This window comes from Rattus norvegicus, chromosome 10 (assembly GCF_036323735.1).
Source record: "Rattus norvegicus strain BN/NHsdMcwi chromosome 10, GRCr8, whole genome shotgun sequence".
Taxonomy (NCBI): domain Eukaryota; kingdom Metazoa; phylum Chordata; class Mammalia; order Rodentia; family Muridae; genus Rattus; species Rattus norvegicus.
This window is the reverse complement of record NC_086028.1, coordinates 84,678,935-84,697,938: the sequence shown is the minus strand read 5'-3', so window position 1 is coordinate 84,697,938 and position 19,004 is coordinate 84,678,935. Positions and strand designations below refer to the sequence as shown.

The 19,004-nt window shown below is 42.8% G+C and overlaps 1 protein-coding gene across 2 annotated transcripts; it reads left to right on the top strand.

The window, feature by feature from the left end:
• Positions 1–4,564: 4,564 nt before the first annotated feature.
• Krt222 (keratin 222) lies at positions 4,565–17,608 on the top strand. 2 transcript variants are annotated; one of them, XM_006247443.5, is made up of 6 exons: positions 4,565–6,012; positions 10,045–10,173; positions 11,843–12,063; positions 13,947–14,023; positions 14,214–14,349; positions 15,174–17,608. In XM_006247443.5, exons 2-6 carry the CDS (start codon positions 10,069–10,071, stop codon positions 15,400–15,402), a joined length of 768 nt encoding a protein of 255 aa, XP_006247505.1. In that variant the 5' UTR covers positions 4,565–6,012; positions 10,045–10,068; the 3' UTR covers positions 15,403–17,608.
• The last annotated feature ends 1,396 nt before the right edge of the window (positions 17,609–19,004 follow it).

Sequence of the window (19,004 nt, the reverse complement as noted above, 5' to 3'; positions counted from 1 at the left end):
TGGAGGAAGAGGGCAGAAAGAATGTAACAAACCGAAGGATAAGGAGAAAGGATACAAAATGCTACCCTGCGGCTGAGCTATTTGCTCCCGACAGACTTTAGGGAGGAGAGTCATTGCCTTCAGTCGTGCATCCAATGGCAATCCCACCAGTCTCCAATGGACAGTTGTGATCAAACGCTCACACAGAGAGCTGTAGTAAACAAAATAGGTACGAGGCAAAGCCTGAGGGCGTGGATCTGAAAAGACAGGACTGTGGGGCATGGGGAGGAATGAGAGGGATGAGAAGATGAGGGGACTTGAGAGTCCTCACCTCTAGTCCTAGGAGTTCAGACTCCCTCTTCTGGCCTCTTCAGGCACTGCCTGAACATGGTACACAGATACAGGCAGGCAAACACCCCATTACACGTATAATAAAAAATAAATATTTTTTAAAGGGTAGACAAACAAGCAATTAGATTGTACTATGTATGCATATGAAGTTGTCAAAGGAGAGACTATGTTAATTTTATTTTTAAAGATTTACTAATTTACTATGTATACAGTGGTCTGCCTGTACACCAGAAGAGGGCACCAGATCCCATTACAGATGGTTGTGAGCCACCATGTAGTTGCTGGGAATTGAACTCAGGTCCTCTGGAAGAGCAGCCAGTGCTCTTAACTGTGGAGCCATCCCTCCAGCCCCAGATTAACAATTTTAATGGGAAGGTTTAATGATACCAATTGAGAATAAAGTAGGCGTGCCTCTTTTTCTTCAGGTGTCTGTTTTTTACAAGAATGTTATGGTGTGTATTTGAAGTCTGCAGCATATGCTGTGGTGGGTTTCTGTGGTGAAGAGAATGAATTTATTTACCATCTCACACGGCTACTTCTTCAATGGCAAGGGCGACTAAACTCTACTCAATTAAAAAAAAAAAAAACCCACATAACATCATTTTGGTTTTTCTGTTTTTGGGGGGTTTTTTTGTTTTTTTGTTTTTTTCTCGGAGCTGAGGACCGAACCCAGGGCCTTGCGTTTGCTAGGCAAGCGCTCTACCACTGAGCTAAATCCCCAACCCCAACATCATTTTGTTAACTGTGTATTAGATCTCTAAGCTTAGCAGGAGTGGTGCTGCACACCTTCAATCCCAGCAGTCTCTGTGAGTTCAAGGTCAGCCTGGTGTACAAAGAGAGTTCTAGGACAGCTAGGACTAAATGAGAGACTTTATCTCATTAAAAAATGAATTAACTAATTAATTAAAATAAAAAATAGATCTCTAGGTTTAGTCACCCTCCCTACCTGACACGTGGTGCCCTTTGACCTTTAGCTCCCTTTGTCCTACTCCACCTCCCACCCATAGCTTATTCCCACGGCTTGGCTATTGCAAATACTGCAATGAACACAAGAGCCAGGCACTTCTGAGTGAGTTTATGGTCATCTCCGTAAGAACGGCATCCATGCTCACTTCTTCTGATAGGACTCTGAAGTCTACAGCTAGTCACCAAAAATCGCATGAACCCCACAAACGGTGGTGTGACTGGGTTCTTAATAAACAGCGTGACTTTTCAAAAGTAGCTACACTGTTTTTTCCTCTTTAAAACAAGGGGGAGGGGACTGGATCTGAAATCTTGAAGTGGTTTAACCTTTCCGGTTTCGTGCTTGCACATGTGCGACTACTAACCCCTCAAAACCAATCTGGTGCTATTACTTTTATGCATGCGAAAAATATGCGAATAGCATTTCCTGGTGGGTACAAGGAGGGTTACCAGCAAGGGGCTCAGATTTCAGATTTACACTGTATTCAGTAGCTCTTAGTCACATCCCCCTCCTCCCTCCCCCTCCCCCTCTCCCACCCCACCCCAACACCTGGCCCGCCTCCCCGGGATGCTAGGAGTAGAACCTAGGACCTTGCTCTCTACCACTGGATACATCGCTAACCTATTGAACCTTATTTATTGGTGTATGTCTGGACTGTATGTGCCTTTCATGTGGCTGCGTAAACGGGTACCTGTGTGTATAAAGGCAGGGGTAGGTGTTGGGTATCTTCTTCAGTCACTTCCCACCTTCTTTTTGAGGCAGGGTCTGTCACCGAGCCTGGAGCTCCTAAGTCTGGGAAAAGCAGCTGGACAATGAGTTACAGGGATCCACCTGTTTTGACCCCGCCATGCAGGCGTTAGAAACATATGTCACTGCCTCCATTTTTTTAAATTCACTTTACGTCCCCATCACAGCCTCCACCCCCATCTCTTTCTAGTTCCATCCTTAAAAAGAAATCTCCTGCCCATTATCCCCTTCCCCTTCTTCTCCAAAAAGGTATCACCCCACCCACCCTGGGGTATCCAGTCCCGGAAGGTCTAGGCACATCCTCTCCCACTGAGGCCCAACCAGACAGTCCAAATAGGGGGGAAGGGGATCCAATGGCAGGGAACAGAAATTGAGACGGTCCCCCTCCATTCCCACATGAAGACCAAGACACTACACTCACTTCTTGTGCAAGAACTGGACATCCAAACACAGGTCTGCACCCTTGTGCAGTAGGCATGTTACCACTGAACCATCCTCCCCCAGACCTCCACTGAGTACTTTAAATGTGACTTGTCCAAACTGAGATGGGATATATAATACTTCTCAGATTTTAAAGATATTACCAAAAGAGAAGAGTAAATATATTATATTTTCAATATATGGGATTAAACAAAATATAATATTAAAATTTAGTTCACCTATTTTTATATCTTCTGATGCAATTACTAAAGCACTTAAAACTTCATGCATACCTCAGATTTGTAGTTCACATTGTATTTCACTTAGAGGCACTGGCCTAGGTGTACAAAAGTGATGGGAGGCCTGCTTGAAGTGCAGACTGACAAGTCGGGCCTCCGCTGCATCTGACTCGGCTCTCTGGGTTCAGGGCAGGGTCAATCTGAAATAACAGGAGCATTTAGTTTTTTCACTCCTGAATTTAAGTCGAGTTTAATTTGGGGGCTGGAGAGGTGATTTAGTGGCTAAAACCACTTGTTGCTTAATCATGAGGACCAGAGTTTCAGTCCCAGGACCCACTGTGTGTGGTTCACTACCACCCATAACTACAGCTCCAAAGGATCCAAGGCCCTCTTCTGATCCCCTCAGGAACCCAAATACACACGTGTCCATATACTCACACATACACACACACACACACACACACACACACACACACACACATGCATATGCAAGCGTAAATTAAAAACTTACATTCGTAAGTTAACACAGAAATTTAAAAGCAGTAAGTGGGCTCATGAGACGGGTCAGCTGGTAAAGACATTGGCCAACAAACTGACAACCTGAGTTCAATTTCTGGAGCTGCATCATGGAAGGAGAGAAACGATTGTAGAAAGTTATTCTCTGACCTCCAGACCTGTGCCCATGTATAACCCCCCCCCACACACACACACATACACACATACATACACACACACAGACGCACACACATATACACACACACATACACACACACATACACACACACAGACACACACACATACACACACAGACACACACAGACACACACACATACACACACATACACACATACACACACAGACACACACAGACACACACACATACACACAGACACACACACACACATACACACAGACACACACAGACACACACAGACACACACACATACACACAGACACACACAGACACACACAGACACACACACATACACACACATACACACAGACACACACATACACACACAGACACACACACACACATACACACACAGACACACATACACACACACATACACACAGACACATATGCACACACACAGACACACATACACACACAGACACACACACACATACACACACAGACACACATACACAGACACACACACACACACACACACACACACACTTAAAAAGCATAGCAAAGGCCTGCCGGGTTCTAGAACAAAGATCTGATAAGTTTATTCTGTAAACAACAACAGGCCCATTCTCAAAAGTATTTCAGTTGCATCTAACAAGGTCGCCATCTTTTTTTTTTTTTTTCAGAGCTGGGGACCGAACCCAGGGCCTTACGCTCACTAGGCAAACGCTCTACCAGTGAGCTAAATCCCCAACCCCACAAGGTTGCCATCTTGACTGGGAGTCCTGGTGAGGAGAGAATGAAGTAGCAAGCATCCAGCATGCAGTCAAAGTCCCCAACACAGTGATGCTGCCACTTCAGTGAGCCAACCTTGGGAAGGACACGACCCCTTTGACCACAGTCCTTCCATCTTTACAGGTCCCACGATGTCAGGGACTGAAAAGATTGGGTGGAACGATGTTGCTGGAAGAGCTGAAGGCGAGTGTCTCAAAGGGGAGGTGTTGGTCTCTGCCTGTTTTCTAGTAACAAAAGTCTCCCTCAGTGGATGCCCCATTGCAGGGACCGAAGGGCTCAACTTCACAACAGTAGTAGAATTAACTCATAGCTCCCACCCCGCTCCAGTGCCTGCCTCCAGCCTTGCTTCATCTGTAAGAAGAGTGACTTCAGGAATTCACCTCCATCCCTCACACTCTCACACTCTACTCTTTTTTTTTTTTTTTTTTAAAGATTTATTTTATTATATATAAGTACACTGTAGCTGTCTTCAGATACACCAGAAGAGGGCATCGGATCTCTTTACAGATGGTTGTGAGCCACCATGTGGTTGCTGGGAATTGAACTCATGACCTCTGGAAGAACAGTCGGGTGTTCTTAACCACTGAGCCATCTCTCCAGCCCTCACACTCTACTCTTGGGCTGGTGGTCCACCCCCGCTTGAGAAATACGGTTAATGATAATTATCAACCTCACCCGAGAGTAGCTGTCGGAATGCTTGACATGTACAAGCACATTCAGATGACTTTCCATAGCATTTGGGGTTTTTTAAATTAATTTTTTCAAATTAGCATACAAAGTCACAGGGAATGCCATTTCAGCGTTTCCAACCATAGGCTGTCACCTGTCACTTTATTCCTTGGTTTCCTTCAACATTCTCTCTCCTTTAGCATTTTGTTAAAATAAATAAAAATACTTATATTTTTTTAAAAAATACAATAAAGAAAAGTTTAAACTATCATATTTGGACCCCAGTTTAATTCTCTTTTTTTTAAAAAAAAATTATTTATTTTATGTTTATGAGTACACTGTAGCTGTCTTCACACACACCAGAAGAGGGCGTCCATTCCAGATGGTTGTGAGCCACCATGTGGTTGCTGGGAATTCAACTCAGGACCTCTGGAAGAGCAGTCAGTGCTCTTAATCACTAAGCCATCTCTCTCCAGTTTAATTCCTATGCAATAAGTTAGGAAAGCTAAATAAAATTTTGTTTTATTTTGGGTTGGGGCCGTGGTTCTTTTGGATGTTGTTTTGTTTTGTTCCCCATCCAGGGTCTCACTATGAAGTCCGGACTGGCCTTGAACTCAAAATCTTTATGCCTGAGTGCTAAGATAACATGCCTGCCCACTGTGACTGGCTAAACTACAATTTTCAAAATGTTGGGACCACATTCCCTACCCCAAAATAACCGAACGCCCCGCCCCCACAGGCAAAGCATTCTCTTGCATAGGAAACCCTTGCAGTGACCCTGTGGGTGTCATTTTCCTCTCTTCCTGGAGACTTGGAGATTTCTGCCGTAGTAACATTGGAAGGGAATGGCTTCTCACATTTGCATGATTAATTAGCAAGCCCGGAGTTTCCCTGGCTTCTGGTGGGGGAAATGGATCTCTGCATCTTTAAGGCTCCGCCGGGCTGTCTGCTCCGGCGACGCAGGCAGGGCAGGCTCTGCCGCAGCGACTCATCCCATCGCTAAGGTCCAGTTAGCCAAGGTGGAGGATGGGAAAAGAATGGAGCTGTCCCAGCTCCTCAATGAGATCAGGGCAAACTATGAGCAGCTCCTCACCAGAAATCAGATAGACACGGTGCTGTCAACACGGATCCAGGTAATGATTTCATTCAACCAGGCACCTTCAGGATAAGGAGACAGTCCCTGTCTACCCGATTCCTGTCCCGGCCTCTCTGAGGTACAGTATCTCCTTTTCCACGCAGCATCTACTGGGGAGGCAATGTAGGTGTTTCTGCACCGGGTCTGGGGTGACAGGCAGGGAGAAAAACCCTTTGGCTGTGCTGTTGGACGACCATTCAATAAATATCGATTGATGCATTGGAATTTGATAGAGATCGTAAGGTGACCGTCATTACTAAAACATGGAGTCAATAAGCAATAAAACGGCGCTCTCTGACCTCTTTAGATTTTTTTTTTTCAGGAAGGGAGCATTCCGAACAACTCCTCAAAGATATTACGGAGTTAATTATAGAGGCGATTTAAATAACATCTGTAGAATCGAAGCTTGATAGTCAAGATTGTTTGCCTTGCACACTCTGGGAGGAGATAAAAGGGAGAAAAAAATATTTCTAGAAGGTTTCTATCATCTTTTTCCAAGCATTCGGTTTTACACTGATGGTTATAAATAGAACCATCGGGGGCACGTGAAGATGGCTTTCAGAACCAAGGATACAAATTCTGACAACCAAAAATCCCCCAGCTGAGTAGTGAGTGATTCTGCCCTTAAAAGTACCCACTTTAGCTTTGGAGCTATGAGAACTGTTTACTTCCGACACAAAGCTTGCAAGATATTTAAAATAAATAATAAACGAAAGAGAGCCAACTCAGAGCAGGGATCCATTCAAATTCCATAGGCTCAGTTTTAAATGCCTTTTAATAATTAAGGTCTCGAATCTAAATAAGTTTAAAAGCAAATATTTGGGAAACAAAGTTTCAAAAATTTAGGACTTTTCTTTATTAGTTTATCTCTTATACTCAAGTTCAAATTGTATTCCCGGCACCTAGACAGAGCAAAGAGTTAGCTTAAGGATGGGTTCAAAAAAAAAAAAAAAAAAAAAGAAAGAAAAGAAAAGAAAAAGAAAAGGTAGTTTAAAAAAATCACAGGACTTTGTTTCGTGAGCAACTTATTGCGATATCATTATAAATTTTGCCTGTGGGTGATATTCTCAGTTTCCAAAAAAAAAAAAAAAAGATCAGTTCTGTAGATTAAATGAGGTCGCCAGTTACCTGGTTTAGATGCAGAAGTTTCCACACAGTAGAGAAGAAAAATACTGAAAGAGGACAAGTTTTGAAAATTACAAACCCAAATAAATATTTTACAAAGCAGAGATCTAAGTTGAGTTTACAAGTCAATGCTAAACTGACTTCGAATAATAAAAAAAAAAGAGTTTTATAACATAAAAGTTCTTGAGAGAAATGTGTTTTCCCCGAATAACTTACAAAGTCGGTTTATTTTTATTATCATAACATATTGCAAAGCCCTGGTTGGGGGGGGCGGGTTTCAAGCCCTAGAACCACACAAGAAAATAAAGAAAATAAATACATGGTTGCTTTGGTTAGCAAGTCACCTCCCAAAACTCAACAAACCAAAATTTAGACCAAGGTATCCTGTCTGGTAATTCTGTGGGGTGAGGAGGCTGCGAGGAGGCTGTCGGGGGAGGACTCTGGTGCTACACAAGATGAGCTGCTGAATGGTGCCCTACTGACTGGCATAATCAAAGTGACTGGTTAATGTGTTTGGGACCTGGCAAAACATTGCTGGAAGGCAAGCTTGAGAGCCTTGAGCCTGCGACCCGCCCTCTCCATGTGGCCTCGGGTCCCTCTCCACCGAGCCTCCCTATATGACCTCTCCAGCCTGGCATCCACACTTCTAAAATGATGCCCCAGGCTCCCAAAAGCATCTCGTGGAAGCCAACAGCCTCCTTATGGCTTAGCCCAGAATTGGCACAGCATTGCCTCTTCCATAGCTAAGTGGTCACAGCAAGACTCAGGATGGCTGATTCAACCTGATGTTGAGTCACAGGACGAACTTGGGGAGGTGTGGCCCACTGGGAACCATCTTGGGAATCTAACACACAGTTTATCTGCCAGCTCTCCAATGGGACTTCAAAATGCCAGTGGTCCCGCAACTTTATCTCGATTCCAAAAGTCTGTACATTCTATTTTGGAGTTTCTCCTGTACATACTGGTTGCCTGACTTTGTCAAGTTAACGCTAAGAACAAGCTGGCAGAAGAAGAGGGGAAAATTCCCTCGTGTCACTCTTTTTCCATTTTTTTTCAGAGGGAGGGGGTGTGTGTGTGTGTGTGTCTGTCTGTGTGCATGCTTGCATGTACACTGCAACTGAGTGAGATTTACATGCATGTTGGTCTGTACGCTAACGGAGGGGCCAGGGTTGATCTCAAGAATCATTCTCCATTGGTCTTCCACTGTTACCTAAGGCAGGGTCTCTCAGTTGAACCCAGAGCTCACTGATATATAGGATTGAGATTTCCTATCCTACCTCCCCAGGCTAGAATTACAGGCGCCCATACCCACCCAGCATTTGCATGGGTTCTGGAGATCTCCTGTCTGTAATCTTGCATGACCACACTTTGTTACTGAACCACCTCCCCTGGGCTCTAATAACTGGCCCTAAACTTTATTCACAGACTTTTTACAACAAAAAACTTCCCTTCAACAAAATCCACCATATAAACAAATTTACAAGTTTAAATAAACGTTAAAAGTTGCCTTTTTTTTTTTTTAAACTTCTAATCAACTCAACACATGGATCCTTATGAGATCGGCGTTGGTAACACTGTTGACAGGTGTTTTCTTTTTAATTCCATCAGAATGGAAACATTTAAAGCAAAATAGAAAATAACCCCACTCTCCCACTGCACTTGCTAGACGGGTGATCTACCGGTGAGAGTCTTCCCCCAATTATTTTTATGATAGGAGAACAGTTAGAAAATGATCATCAGGGGTTGGGGATTTAGCTCAGTGGTAGAGCACTTGCCTAGCAAGCGCAAGGCCCTGGGTTTGGTCCTCAGCTCCGAAAAAAAACAAAAAAAAAGAAAAAAAAGAAAATGATCATCAAGATGTATTTTAAGGGACTTGGAGGATAGATCAGTGTTTTATCGTAAAAGTACGAGGACCTGATTTTGATCTGCAGGACTACCTGTGGAACGTGGTGTGGACACTGTGATCCCAGCAGTGAGATCTAGAGACGGGCATATAGATCCCTGGGGCTCACTGGCCAGACATTCTAGTCTAATCAACCAGCCCAAGTCCCAGTGAGAGACAGCATCTCAAAAAAATTAAAATGAAAAACAAAACTTCTGAGAAACTATACCTGAGGCAGATTCCAACATATAGTATATGTAGGTTATACATACACACAAACATAGATCTGCATGGATACACACACACACACACACACACACACACACACACTCACTCACACCTGCATGGACACGCGGACGTGCACACAGGGGACCGTTCTTCTCACCCTAAATATCCAAACTGAAGAGCCCTCCTAAAAACATCATTTTGAGAGCAGTAAAAAGGTTTCTGTAATACAGAACTTCATTTGAGAACATTGATGCCCACGACAACTTAAGCTTCCAGTTTACTAGTAACACGGTTTTTTTTAGCGGTGTCTGCTCCTAGTCCATACAGGCAGAATTAACCCCTTTGGGATATACAGATGTGCATCTGCTTCTGTGAAGCAGCCTACAAAGTGTGCGGGAACATAATCACCAATTTTCAAACGACCTTTCTTATTAACACATTCAAAAAGTGAAAGAATCGGAGGTCGCAAATTTGTCTCGAAAACTTTTTGTTAACCGGATGTGGTTTGTTTTTTCCTGTATTTCATAGGCTGATATCGTCGGAAGGAACTTTTGAGATCACTTTATAGCAGAGAAGATTGGGGTAGAAAGCATAATTGACTGGCTCGATTGATTTAGTAATGAAACACCAGAACACACACACTTGTGAGCCACCGTGTGGTGGCTGGGAATTGAACTCAGGACCTCTGGAAGAGCAGTCAGTGCTCTTAACCGCTGACCCAGCTCTCCAGCCCAGAATGCACATTTGTAATCTGATAGAAGTAGAAAAGGTTATTTGGTCCCTGTATAATTGTTCTGTGGTTGCTTTCGAATGCCTCCCTTTCAAGAGCGTCTTTGGTTTTCTTGCTCCCTGTTGCTGTTGTTGGCTTTCTTGCAGCTGGAGGAAGATTTAACCAAAAAAATGGACAAGGATGGAGAGGCTCTGAAGGCTGCTCAGGCTGAACTCAAGGAGGCTCGCCGGCAGTGCCACCACCTGCAAGTGGAAATCGAGTCTCTCCATGCTGTGGTAAGGAAGACCCCAAGGCAGCTGGCTCCTCACCCCAGAGCCTATGTGGTTTAGAGAGAGGAGGGGGCTTGGGAAGGGAGCTTGCTGGCTGAGCATCTACCCAGTGTGTACAACAGCGAGACACCAGAACTTTACAGTGGAGGCCACCGAATGCTAGCCCAGATCCTCACCCTTTCCCTGGCTGTAATGAGCTCACTCGAGGTTCGGTTTGTACTGGGAGGAATTCCGTTGTATTTGCTTGTGAGTCTGGGCCTCCCTGACTGACGCTATGAGAAAATGGATTGTGTACTGTTACTACTATCTACAGTCTCCTAACCGCTGGCTTCTTGCATTCGTGTCGGTGAGACTTCTAATGGGGAAAAAATAGCTAAGAGCTTTTCTAGCACGCCTTTTTGGAGGTACGTCTGTTTGCTCATTTCTTCGTTCATTTGTCTGTTTGTTTAGTGTGTGCAAACATGTGGACGTCAGAGGAGGACTTTTGTGAGCCAGTTCTCTCCCTCCACCATGTGGGACCAGGGATTTGAACTCAGACTGCTAGGCTTAGCAGCAAAACCTTTATCCAGAGAGCCAAGTCACAGCCCCGAGCATCCGTTTTCACCTTTGACATTGTTTCCAATCCTTTTAAAAAAAAAAAAATCAAATAATTCAGAATAACAGAAAGTTAATCCCAGTGTAAAGGACTTCTTTTTTTCTTGCCAAAAGAATGATTACAAGATTATTTTGAAATACAGAAAGCTATCTAGTTATTTTTTTTTTAAATATCCAGTACTGAAGACTGAACCCAGGGCCTTGTGCTTGCTAAACAAGCGCTTTACTATGAGGCTGCATCCTTACCCCCTGCTCCTTGATGTTGTTGAGGCATCAACTCACAAAGTTGCCCAGTTGAGCCTTGAACTGGTGACCCTCCTGCCTCTGTTTCCTGAATAGTTGTTATTTCAGATTAAGTGTCATCGTACTCAGCCACTAAATATAATTTCCTTTAAAAAAAAAAAGATGAAAGTCAGGCGTGGTGGTTCACGTCTACAATCTAGTATTTGCGAGGCTGAGGAAGAAGGATTGGCCTTAGTTCAAGGTCATCTGAAACTACAAAATGAACTAGACCTGCTTACACACAGCCATAATTCCAAGTTCAGGGCCAGGTGGGGTTCGCTACATCACGAGACCTTGTCTCAAACAGCAAAAGAGGGGCCAGCAAGACGGCTCAACGGGTAAAGGTGCTTGCCACAAAGCCGGACGATACCCTAAGTTTGATCTCCCAAACCCACATGGTGGAATGAGAGAATCAATTCCTGAAAGCTGCTGTCTGATTTCCAGATGTGTGCTGTGACACGTTCACATACACAAATAGAGAAATGTAAAAAAATAAAAAATAGTAAATAAAAAATAAAAATAAAAAATTCAAATAGCAAAAAAGAAAAAGTCCTCTTGAGTAACTGAAGCACGATTATTATAACCTTTAAATTAAAACAAAACAAACAAAAAAAGGTGGGGCTACGGGTGTGACTCAGTGGCGATGCTGTTCAAGACCCTGATTTGCTTGCTTATGCCATGAAAGGAAAAAAATAAATAGGAGGTAAATACGTGGTCTAGACGGCGGAAAACATTGCAAATGAGATTTCAGAAGCCCTTGTCCTGTTGCTGGTTCACTGCTGAGGATGTCTGTCAACAGGAAAGGGGCCTTGAAAACTCCCTGCAGGCCAGTGAGCAGCATTATCAGATGCAGCTGCAAGATCTGGAGTCGGTGATTGGCCGACTGGAGAAGGAGCTGCAGGAAGTGAGGCGTGGCATCGAGAGGCAGCTTCAAGAGCACGAGATGCTTCTCAACACGAAGATGAGGCTGGAGCAGGAAATAGCCACGTACCGCCGCCTGCTAGAACAGGAAGAGATCAGGTACTTAAATCCTCGTCAATAATGGCACGAGAGGTTCTGGGTCAGATGCACAGAGCCACTGGTGATGCCATCAGAGAAATCAAATCCAAACCAAAGCCCTCCACCACCACGGCCTGTTCACTGAGCTTCTTTTGTGACGCAGGCGTAGCGCACCTTCCTGAGAGCATGAAGAACGAACTAGCTGTGTCTGCTGCTAAAACTGACACGTTAATAACCAGAGTTGGCTAATACACTTCTTGGTCACTACGGAGGCTTTTCTCGGTCTTCCCACTTTCCCCACTGTTCCTTTTAGGACTAGTCTTTGCCTTTTATAGATCACCCCAAGAAGTTTGGAGACTCAGACATCACCACAACCCTGCCCAAGGGCCCACTCCCACCCCCAGTAAAAAAATAATAACACTATAGTGGGGGGTGGGGGGAGCACAGCCAGAACAGGGCTTGACCACCATGCATGAAACCCTGAGTTTGCGCTGAGTTTGTTCCCCAACTTCACGTAATCCAGCATGCCTATAATCCCAGCATTTGGGAGGTCAGGACAGGAAGACCAGGAGTTCAAGATTATCATCAGCTCCGTAGCAGGTTGGAGGCTAGCCTGGGCTACAAGAGACCTCTCAAAAAGTGAAAATAATAATAATGTGATTCTATTACACAAGCATGAAAAGCAATAGTGGCTGGAGTCACAGTTTTAAGGCTTTGAATAATCCTAAAAGACAAATGTGCTAGCCGGGGAACTCTTGTTTATTCAGTATTATATTTTACAACATTTATAAGGTCTTAGATCTTTAAACAGCGGAATCACCTCCAAGTTTCTATATTCCCATAAAAATAAATCTTTGGGGGTTGGGGATTTAGCTCAGTGGTAGAGTGCTTGCCTAGCATGCGCAAGGCCCTGAGTTCGGTCCCCAGCTCCAAAAAAAAAAAAAAAAAAGAAAAATAAATAAATAAATCGTTGTTCTTGCTTGTTTCAGAATCCTGAATCTTCTGCATGGAATAGGGTTAGCCTATGATAAGCCTCGGCATATGTTAAATCTTTAAAAATCATAAATGCAACTCAAAATATACCACTTACTAGCTGAATGACCTTGTACAAATTACTTAAGCTCACTGTGCTTCCATTTTCCCGACGAAATGGGAATGATAGTGTCTACATCACAATATTGCTGAGGCCTTAATGAGCTAACATTGTGAAGTGCTTAAGGCACTATCTAGCACATTGTGCTGTGTAAAAAAAAATACACAATTTTATATATGATGTGTGTGTAATATATTATTAAATAATGATGGTAGAAGTCGATTTCTAATCATTCAAGATATTGACAAACTGGGTGTTAATATTTTATAATTTTCTATATTTGTATCATTATGTCTAAGATATAAATACAGGAAAATACAAATAAACAATGTTATTATACAAAACCCAGAAAATATAATGAGCAATGTTATTATTATACATTGTATCCCTACGACCTTTGACCTGTTAACATGCTTCTCCTAGTTTCTCCAGTCGAAGAAGTAACATTTCTGAAGTTGTCCCTGCCCCATTCCCCCTCCCTCACATGCACTCTACATCCGCACCTCAGGCTGGCTCAGAATCTGATAACTAATCTCACCCAGCTCCTTTGGTAATGCAGATGCAGCTGTATACAGTGTAGAAAATCGATCCATTATTTCAACCCTTATAAAACTAGCTCCTAGTTTCCCTCCACCTTCCTTGTGCCTGGGAGATTCACTGGGATGCTGAATGGCCCAGCTCACCACTGTGAGTGCTGAACAGTTCCCATTGTGTGACTGTAGCGACTTACCCATTGTCTTCTCTCTTTCCTTGTTTGTTTTTATTTAGTTTTGCTACCTCGGTGTTGTTTCTCTGACTCCTTCCATTTCAGGTATTACGGTTGTATCCAAGGAGAGAGAAAAGAAGACAAGCCCGCCAAAAGTAAAGTTGGCTTTCTTCTCCCCTCAGGTGAGTTTCTGCCACAATAACCTCATTTGAAAGTAGATGGGATTTTGGTGGAGATGAGACAGAAATCCCTCCAAAGCAGCAAAAAGAGAGCCGTCCAGTTCTGCCATGCTGGGACTCCACCCCCACACTGAAATGGACTTTATTCTGCTTCTCTTTTTCAACATTGTAATTTCGTGTAACGTTTTCACAGCCATTATAAATGAAATATCTTTTTCGACAAAAGTCTCACATAAGTATGAAAATGAAAGTGTGGAGACAGTGACCAAACAGGCAGTGGTGAATGGAGACGTGGCGAAGGAGAGTGCGGAGGCCCACGGCACCATTCAGTAAGTGACTGCTTGACTGTGGGCAAAGTGGGAGGAAAGTCACCTCAACTGAGCAGTCTTAGCGGTCATTTTCAAATATTTCAAACACTTCCAGGACACTGCAATTTTTCAGGCAGGCATGCCATACACACATAGCGACACAAAGAGAGTGTGTAAAGAATTCACTTCTTTTTTCTAAAACTAAACTCGGAGCATAAGAATTGTATAGCATGCCAGCACTCGGGAGGCAGAGGCAGGAGGACCACTGTGAGTTCAAGGCCTGCTTGGTCTACATAGTGAGTTCTAGAATAGGCAGGAGTATTCTTGTCTCAAAAATAAAATTAGAAATACGAAATTTTGGGGCTGGGGATTTAGCTCAGTGGTAGAGCGCTTACCTAGGAAGCGCAAGGCCCTGGGTTTGGTCCCCAGCTCCAAAAAAAATGAACCAAAAAAAAAAAAAAAAAGAAATACGAAATTTTAGAAAAGGTGTAGAAATCCCATACAGTTCTATATTAAAAATCATATTTATAAGGTTGTTAAATGTGTCAATTAGAAATCCTGCGGCCTGGGGGTGGAGAGATGGCTCAAAGGTATAGAGCACATGCTGCTTCTCAACCACTGCTACTCCAGGTCCAGGGAAGCTGAGGCCTTCTTTTAACCTCTGTGGGCACCAGGCATGCAAGTGGTACACATACACACATGCAGACAAAACACGCATGAAATAAAGAAATCTGAATTGTTAAAATCCTACAACCTATACACTACACACATTTCTTCTTCATTAAGATGAACTATACATTGTGTCTATTTCGTCTATTAAAAAAAAGTTTATTTTCTCATTTCAGGACAGAGAAAGTGGATGAAGTTATAAAAGAATGGGAAGGTTCGTTCTTTAAGGATAACCCTCGACTGAGGAAAAAGTCTGTTTCCCTCCGGTTCGATCTCCACTTGGCAGCCACGGATGAGGGCTGTTTAGAGAGTAGACAAGATAATTTGCCAGATATCGAAGTCAGGCTTATCATGAGAAGGTCCTGTAGTATTCCCTCCATCAAACCCCCACCAGGAACCAACTAACCCAGAGATCGTATTTATCAAGGACAGTAGGATGGACCTAAGTAGGCCGTACAGACCCCCCAGTCCCAAATGTAAGTTATTTTATATGTACGGAGAGTGAGAGGATGCTGTGGGCTGTGGCTCTCTTCAGAAAACACATAAGAAAGAGGAACTTTGCTAAGACTCCAAAGAGGAGCTTTTTTTTTTTTTTTTTTTTTTTTTTTGAGCAGGGTTGCTTAAAAATAAATCAGAAATCCAGTGTGGTTTCTGTTTTATTTGTCATCTAAATAGTCTTTATTCTGGCAAGCTTTATCAGAGACTTTAAGTATTAAGGTGGCCTCATCAAGTCTGTAATTTTCCTCAAAGGCTGAACATCCAAAGGAAAATAGAATAGCTTGTTTGAAGCCTGAAGAGCTACAATGAGTTTCTCTCCGTGGTTCCAGGACCAGTTGAACCTAAAATGTTCTACTTCTAAGAAGGCAGCAGTTAGGGACAAACGTTGAAGGAGGGGGGCTCGATATTCACTTAGGACTTCTGCTTTTGAGACAATCATTGGAACCCTGGGAATTATGAAGTGTTCTGCCCAGGAGCAATTCTGAGTGAAGTGCAAAGCATGCCCCCAGGCTATTTTGCTGATTAATAAAATTTGGTTACTCTATATCTTAAAACTTTTTAAAAATCAGTATGAGAAGAGTCAGTTTGTTGAAAGATACAGATTGTGTACACACACACACACACACACACACACACACACACACACACACACATTCCAGCTATACAGACCTTTTAAAAGCACATTGAAAAGGTGGTGACTCCAGTTAGTAGGACAGTTTCTCAACAGCTCACTTCTGCTCTTCCAGTTGTAAAATGAAGTGTGAGTAGCATTTACTATGGGCCTCAGAGGAGAGATTCTGTGAACTTGGAAAAATGGTTCTTGCAGTCATTTCTGTGAACTCACAGCATATCATTGCTCTCTGAGCTAAGAGTGTCTGCAGGACTTGTTTTTAAATTGTTCAAACTATAACAAATAGAGAAGTAAAAATATTTGTGAATAAGTGAATTGTTGCAAGGGTTTTTCCTGTTGTTTTTTTTAATTTATTTATTTATTTATTTACTATATGTATATTTCTGCAAACCAGAAGAGGGCATTGGATCCCATTACAGATGGTTGTGAGCCACCATGTGGTTGCTGGGAATTGAACTCAGGACCTCCGGAAGAGCGGCCAGTGCTCTTAACCCCTGAGCCATCTCTCCAGCCCTGTTGCAAAATTTTTTTAAAAACCTAAATTTAATGCGGGTACATTTACTTTGAGACCTTAAGTAATAAATACCTGTCTTACGACATTAGACATTTCTAGGCTTTTTTTCCTAAACTACAAAAAGGGAACCCAAACCATTCGCCACTGTTCTTCGTTTGCAGCTGAAGTATCATCTAAGGGCTACAGCTATACTAGCATTTTAGTGGGGCCTTCAAAACCCATTCCCCTCTCCTCCTCCCTCTCTCTCCACGTGTGTGTATATATGCATATATGTTGACTAGTAAATGTGCTTTAGCCACAAGGAACTTAGGTTAACTTACTTCAGTATAATCCAGGGGTTTAACGTTCGTCTTTTCCATTACTCTAGGTTTCTTTCAGCCTGACTCAGTCTGGTTAGTAAAAGAGGAATGATGTTGTTTGTCAAAGTCACAACGGCATCACTTCTCGGCCTCTTGGCTAAGATCAAGTGTAAAGTCACAACGGCATATTAAGGGCTTGTTCTTGAATAAGCATCTGACCTAAAATTGTATCCTCTACATAAAATTGTTTCTTCAGGGCTGGGGTATGGCAGGGTGCAAAGCTACACATAGCTCACAGGAGGTACTGGGTTTGGACCTCAGGGAATAAAAAGTGGGGGGAGGGGGAGTTTCATTCATCATTAAGTGCTTCAACTTTATTAAAGCTTTGACTGCAGTCATATGAGCTGTTGTGCTGGCTACTGTATTATGCAACCACGGTTATAATATGGCGATACATTTAGTGCAGTCACCCGCCACGTTAGTGCTGGGCCTTGTATATCAACCGCTTGCTAGAGAAATCCCCCTGTGCCGCAGTTATGTGTGTAACATGCAGTACTTGAATTCCTAAATGAGTTTGCTTCTGTTTGCTTTGAGGCATTTTAAAAATCAGAATATGAGTTTACCAAAGTAAATGATACCACCATAATAAAAAAAAAAATTAAACATGAACTCTTAAGGCTTCCTTGTATTTCAGCTCTCATATTTCAAAGATGTCTGTGCACGACCGCTAAGCCAAACAAAGCTACCTCGCTTGAGGAAGAAAGAAAACTGCAGTCACAGGAGATGATGGGTTTAACTTGGTTTTCAAGATAAATTAAGGATTACGTTTTAAAATCCAGTGGGTGTTGACAGTACATACTGACAATCCCAGCCCTTGGAAAGCAGAGGAAAGATTTTGAGTTCCAGGCCTGCCTGAAGTACATATAAGGTCCTACACACACACACACACACACACACACACACACACACATACACACATAACACACACATATACACACACATACATACACACAGAGAGACACACACACATACACAGAGACACACACATTCACACACACACAGACACACACACATATACACACTCACAGACACATACACACACTCACACACAGACGCACACATACACACATATATACACACAGACACACACATACACACACTCACAGACACACACACAGACATACGCATACACACACACATACACACACAGACACACACATACACAGACACACTCATACACACAGACATACACACACAGACACACACACACACACACCATAACCATAATTATAAAATCCTATAATTCTGGATTTACATAATAGCAGACAGCATTATCTGCAAAGTGCTGCAGGACCGAAGGCACTACAGTCAGCAAATTTTTTTGTAATCTTCACAGGAAGTCTGCAAAACACTCTTTTAGAGAGGAATAGAAATGAATATTCCTCCAGCTCCTGGAAATATTTCAAATGTCTGAGCTCATAACAAAACACAATAACAAAAAGTAATTGCAATTACCAACAGGCATAGGATCGTAGCCCTGACTCCGCCAGTGAGAAGCAGTGTGAGAGGAAATCACACTGTCCCCTAGGCCTCACGTTCATCCCTGAAGACAAAGCGAAGGCAAGACAAGCCTCTAGTTGCTGCCTTCCCTGCCTCACAATTGCTTGAAATACTATGCACATGGAAATACCTGGCAAGGCCCTACTCAAACATACAATTCGACTTAAATGAAAACCGTCTCTGGGAGTAAAGAATGTGTGAGGAAAATTATAGCTGACGATGATTAGGCAATATCTCAAAGTACAGTAGCTACTTTAAATTCAATTATTAAAAAAAAATGACTCTTTCCTGGGCAATTACCAACTTGGACTGTTCTGTCCTGTGAGACAGTGTTTGATGTACGAGTAATGTCTAAAGAAAGAGGGACAATTTTTTTTTTTTAAAGATTTATTTATTTATTATATATAAGTACACTGTAGCTGTCTTCAGACACACCAGAAGAGGGCATCGGATCTCTTTACAGATGGTTGTGAGCCACCATGTGGTTGCTGGGAATTGAACTCAT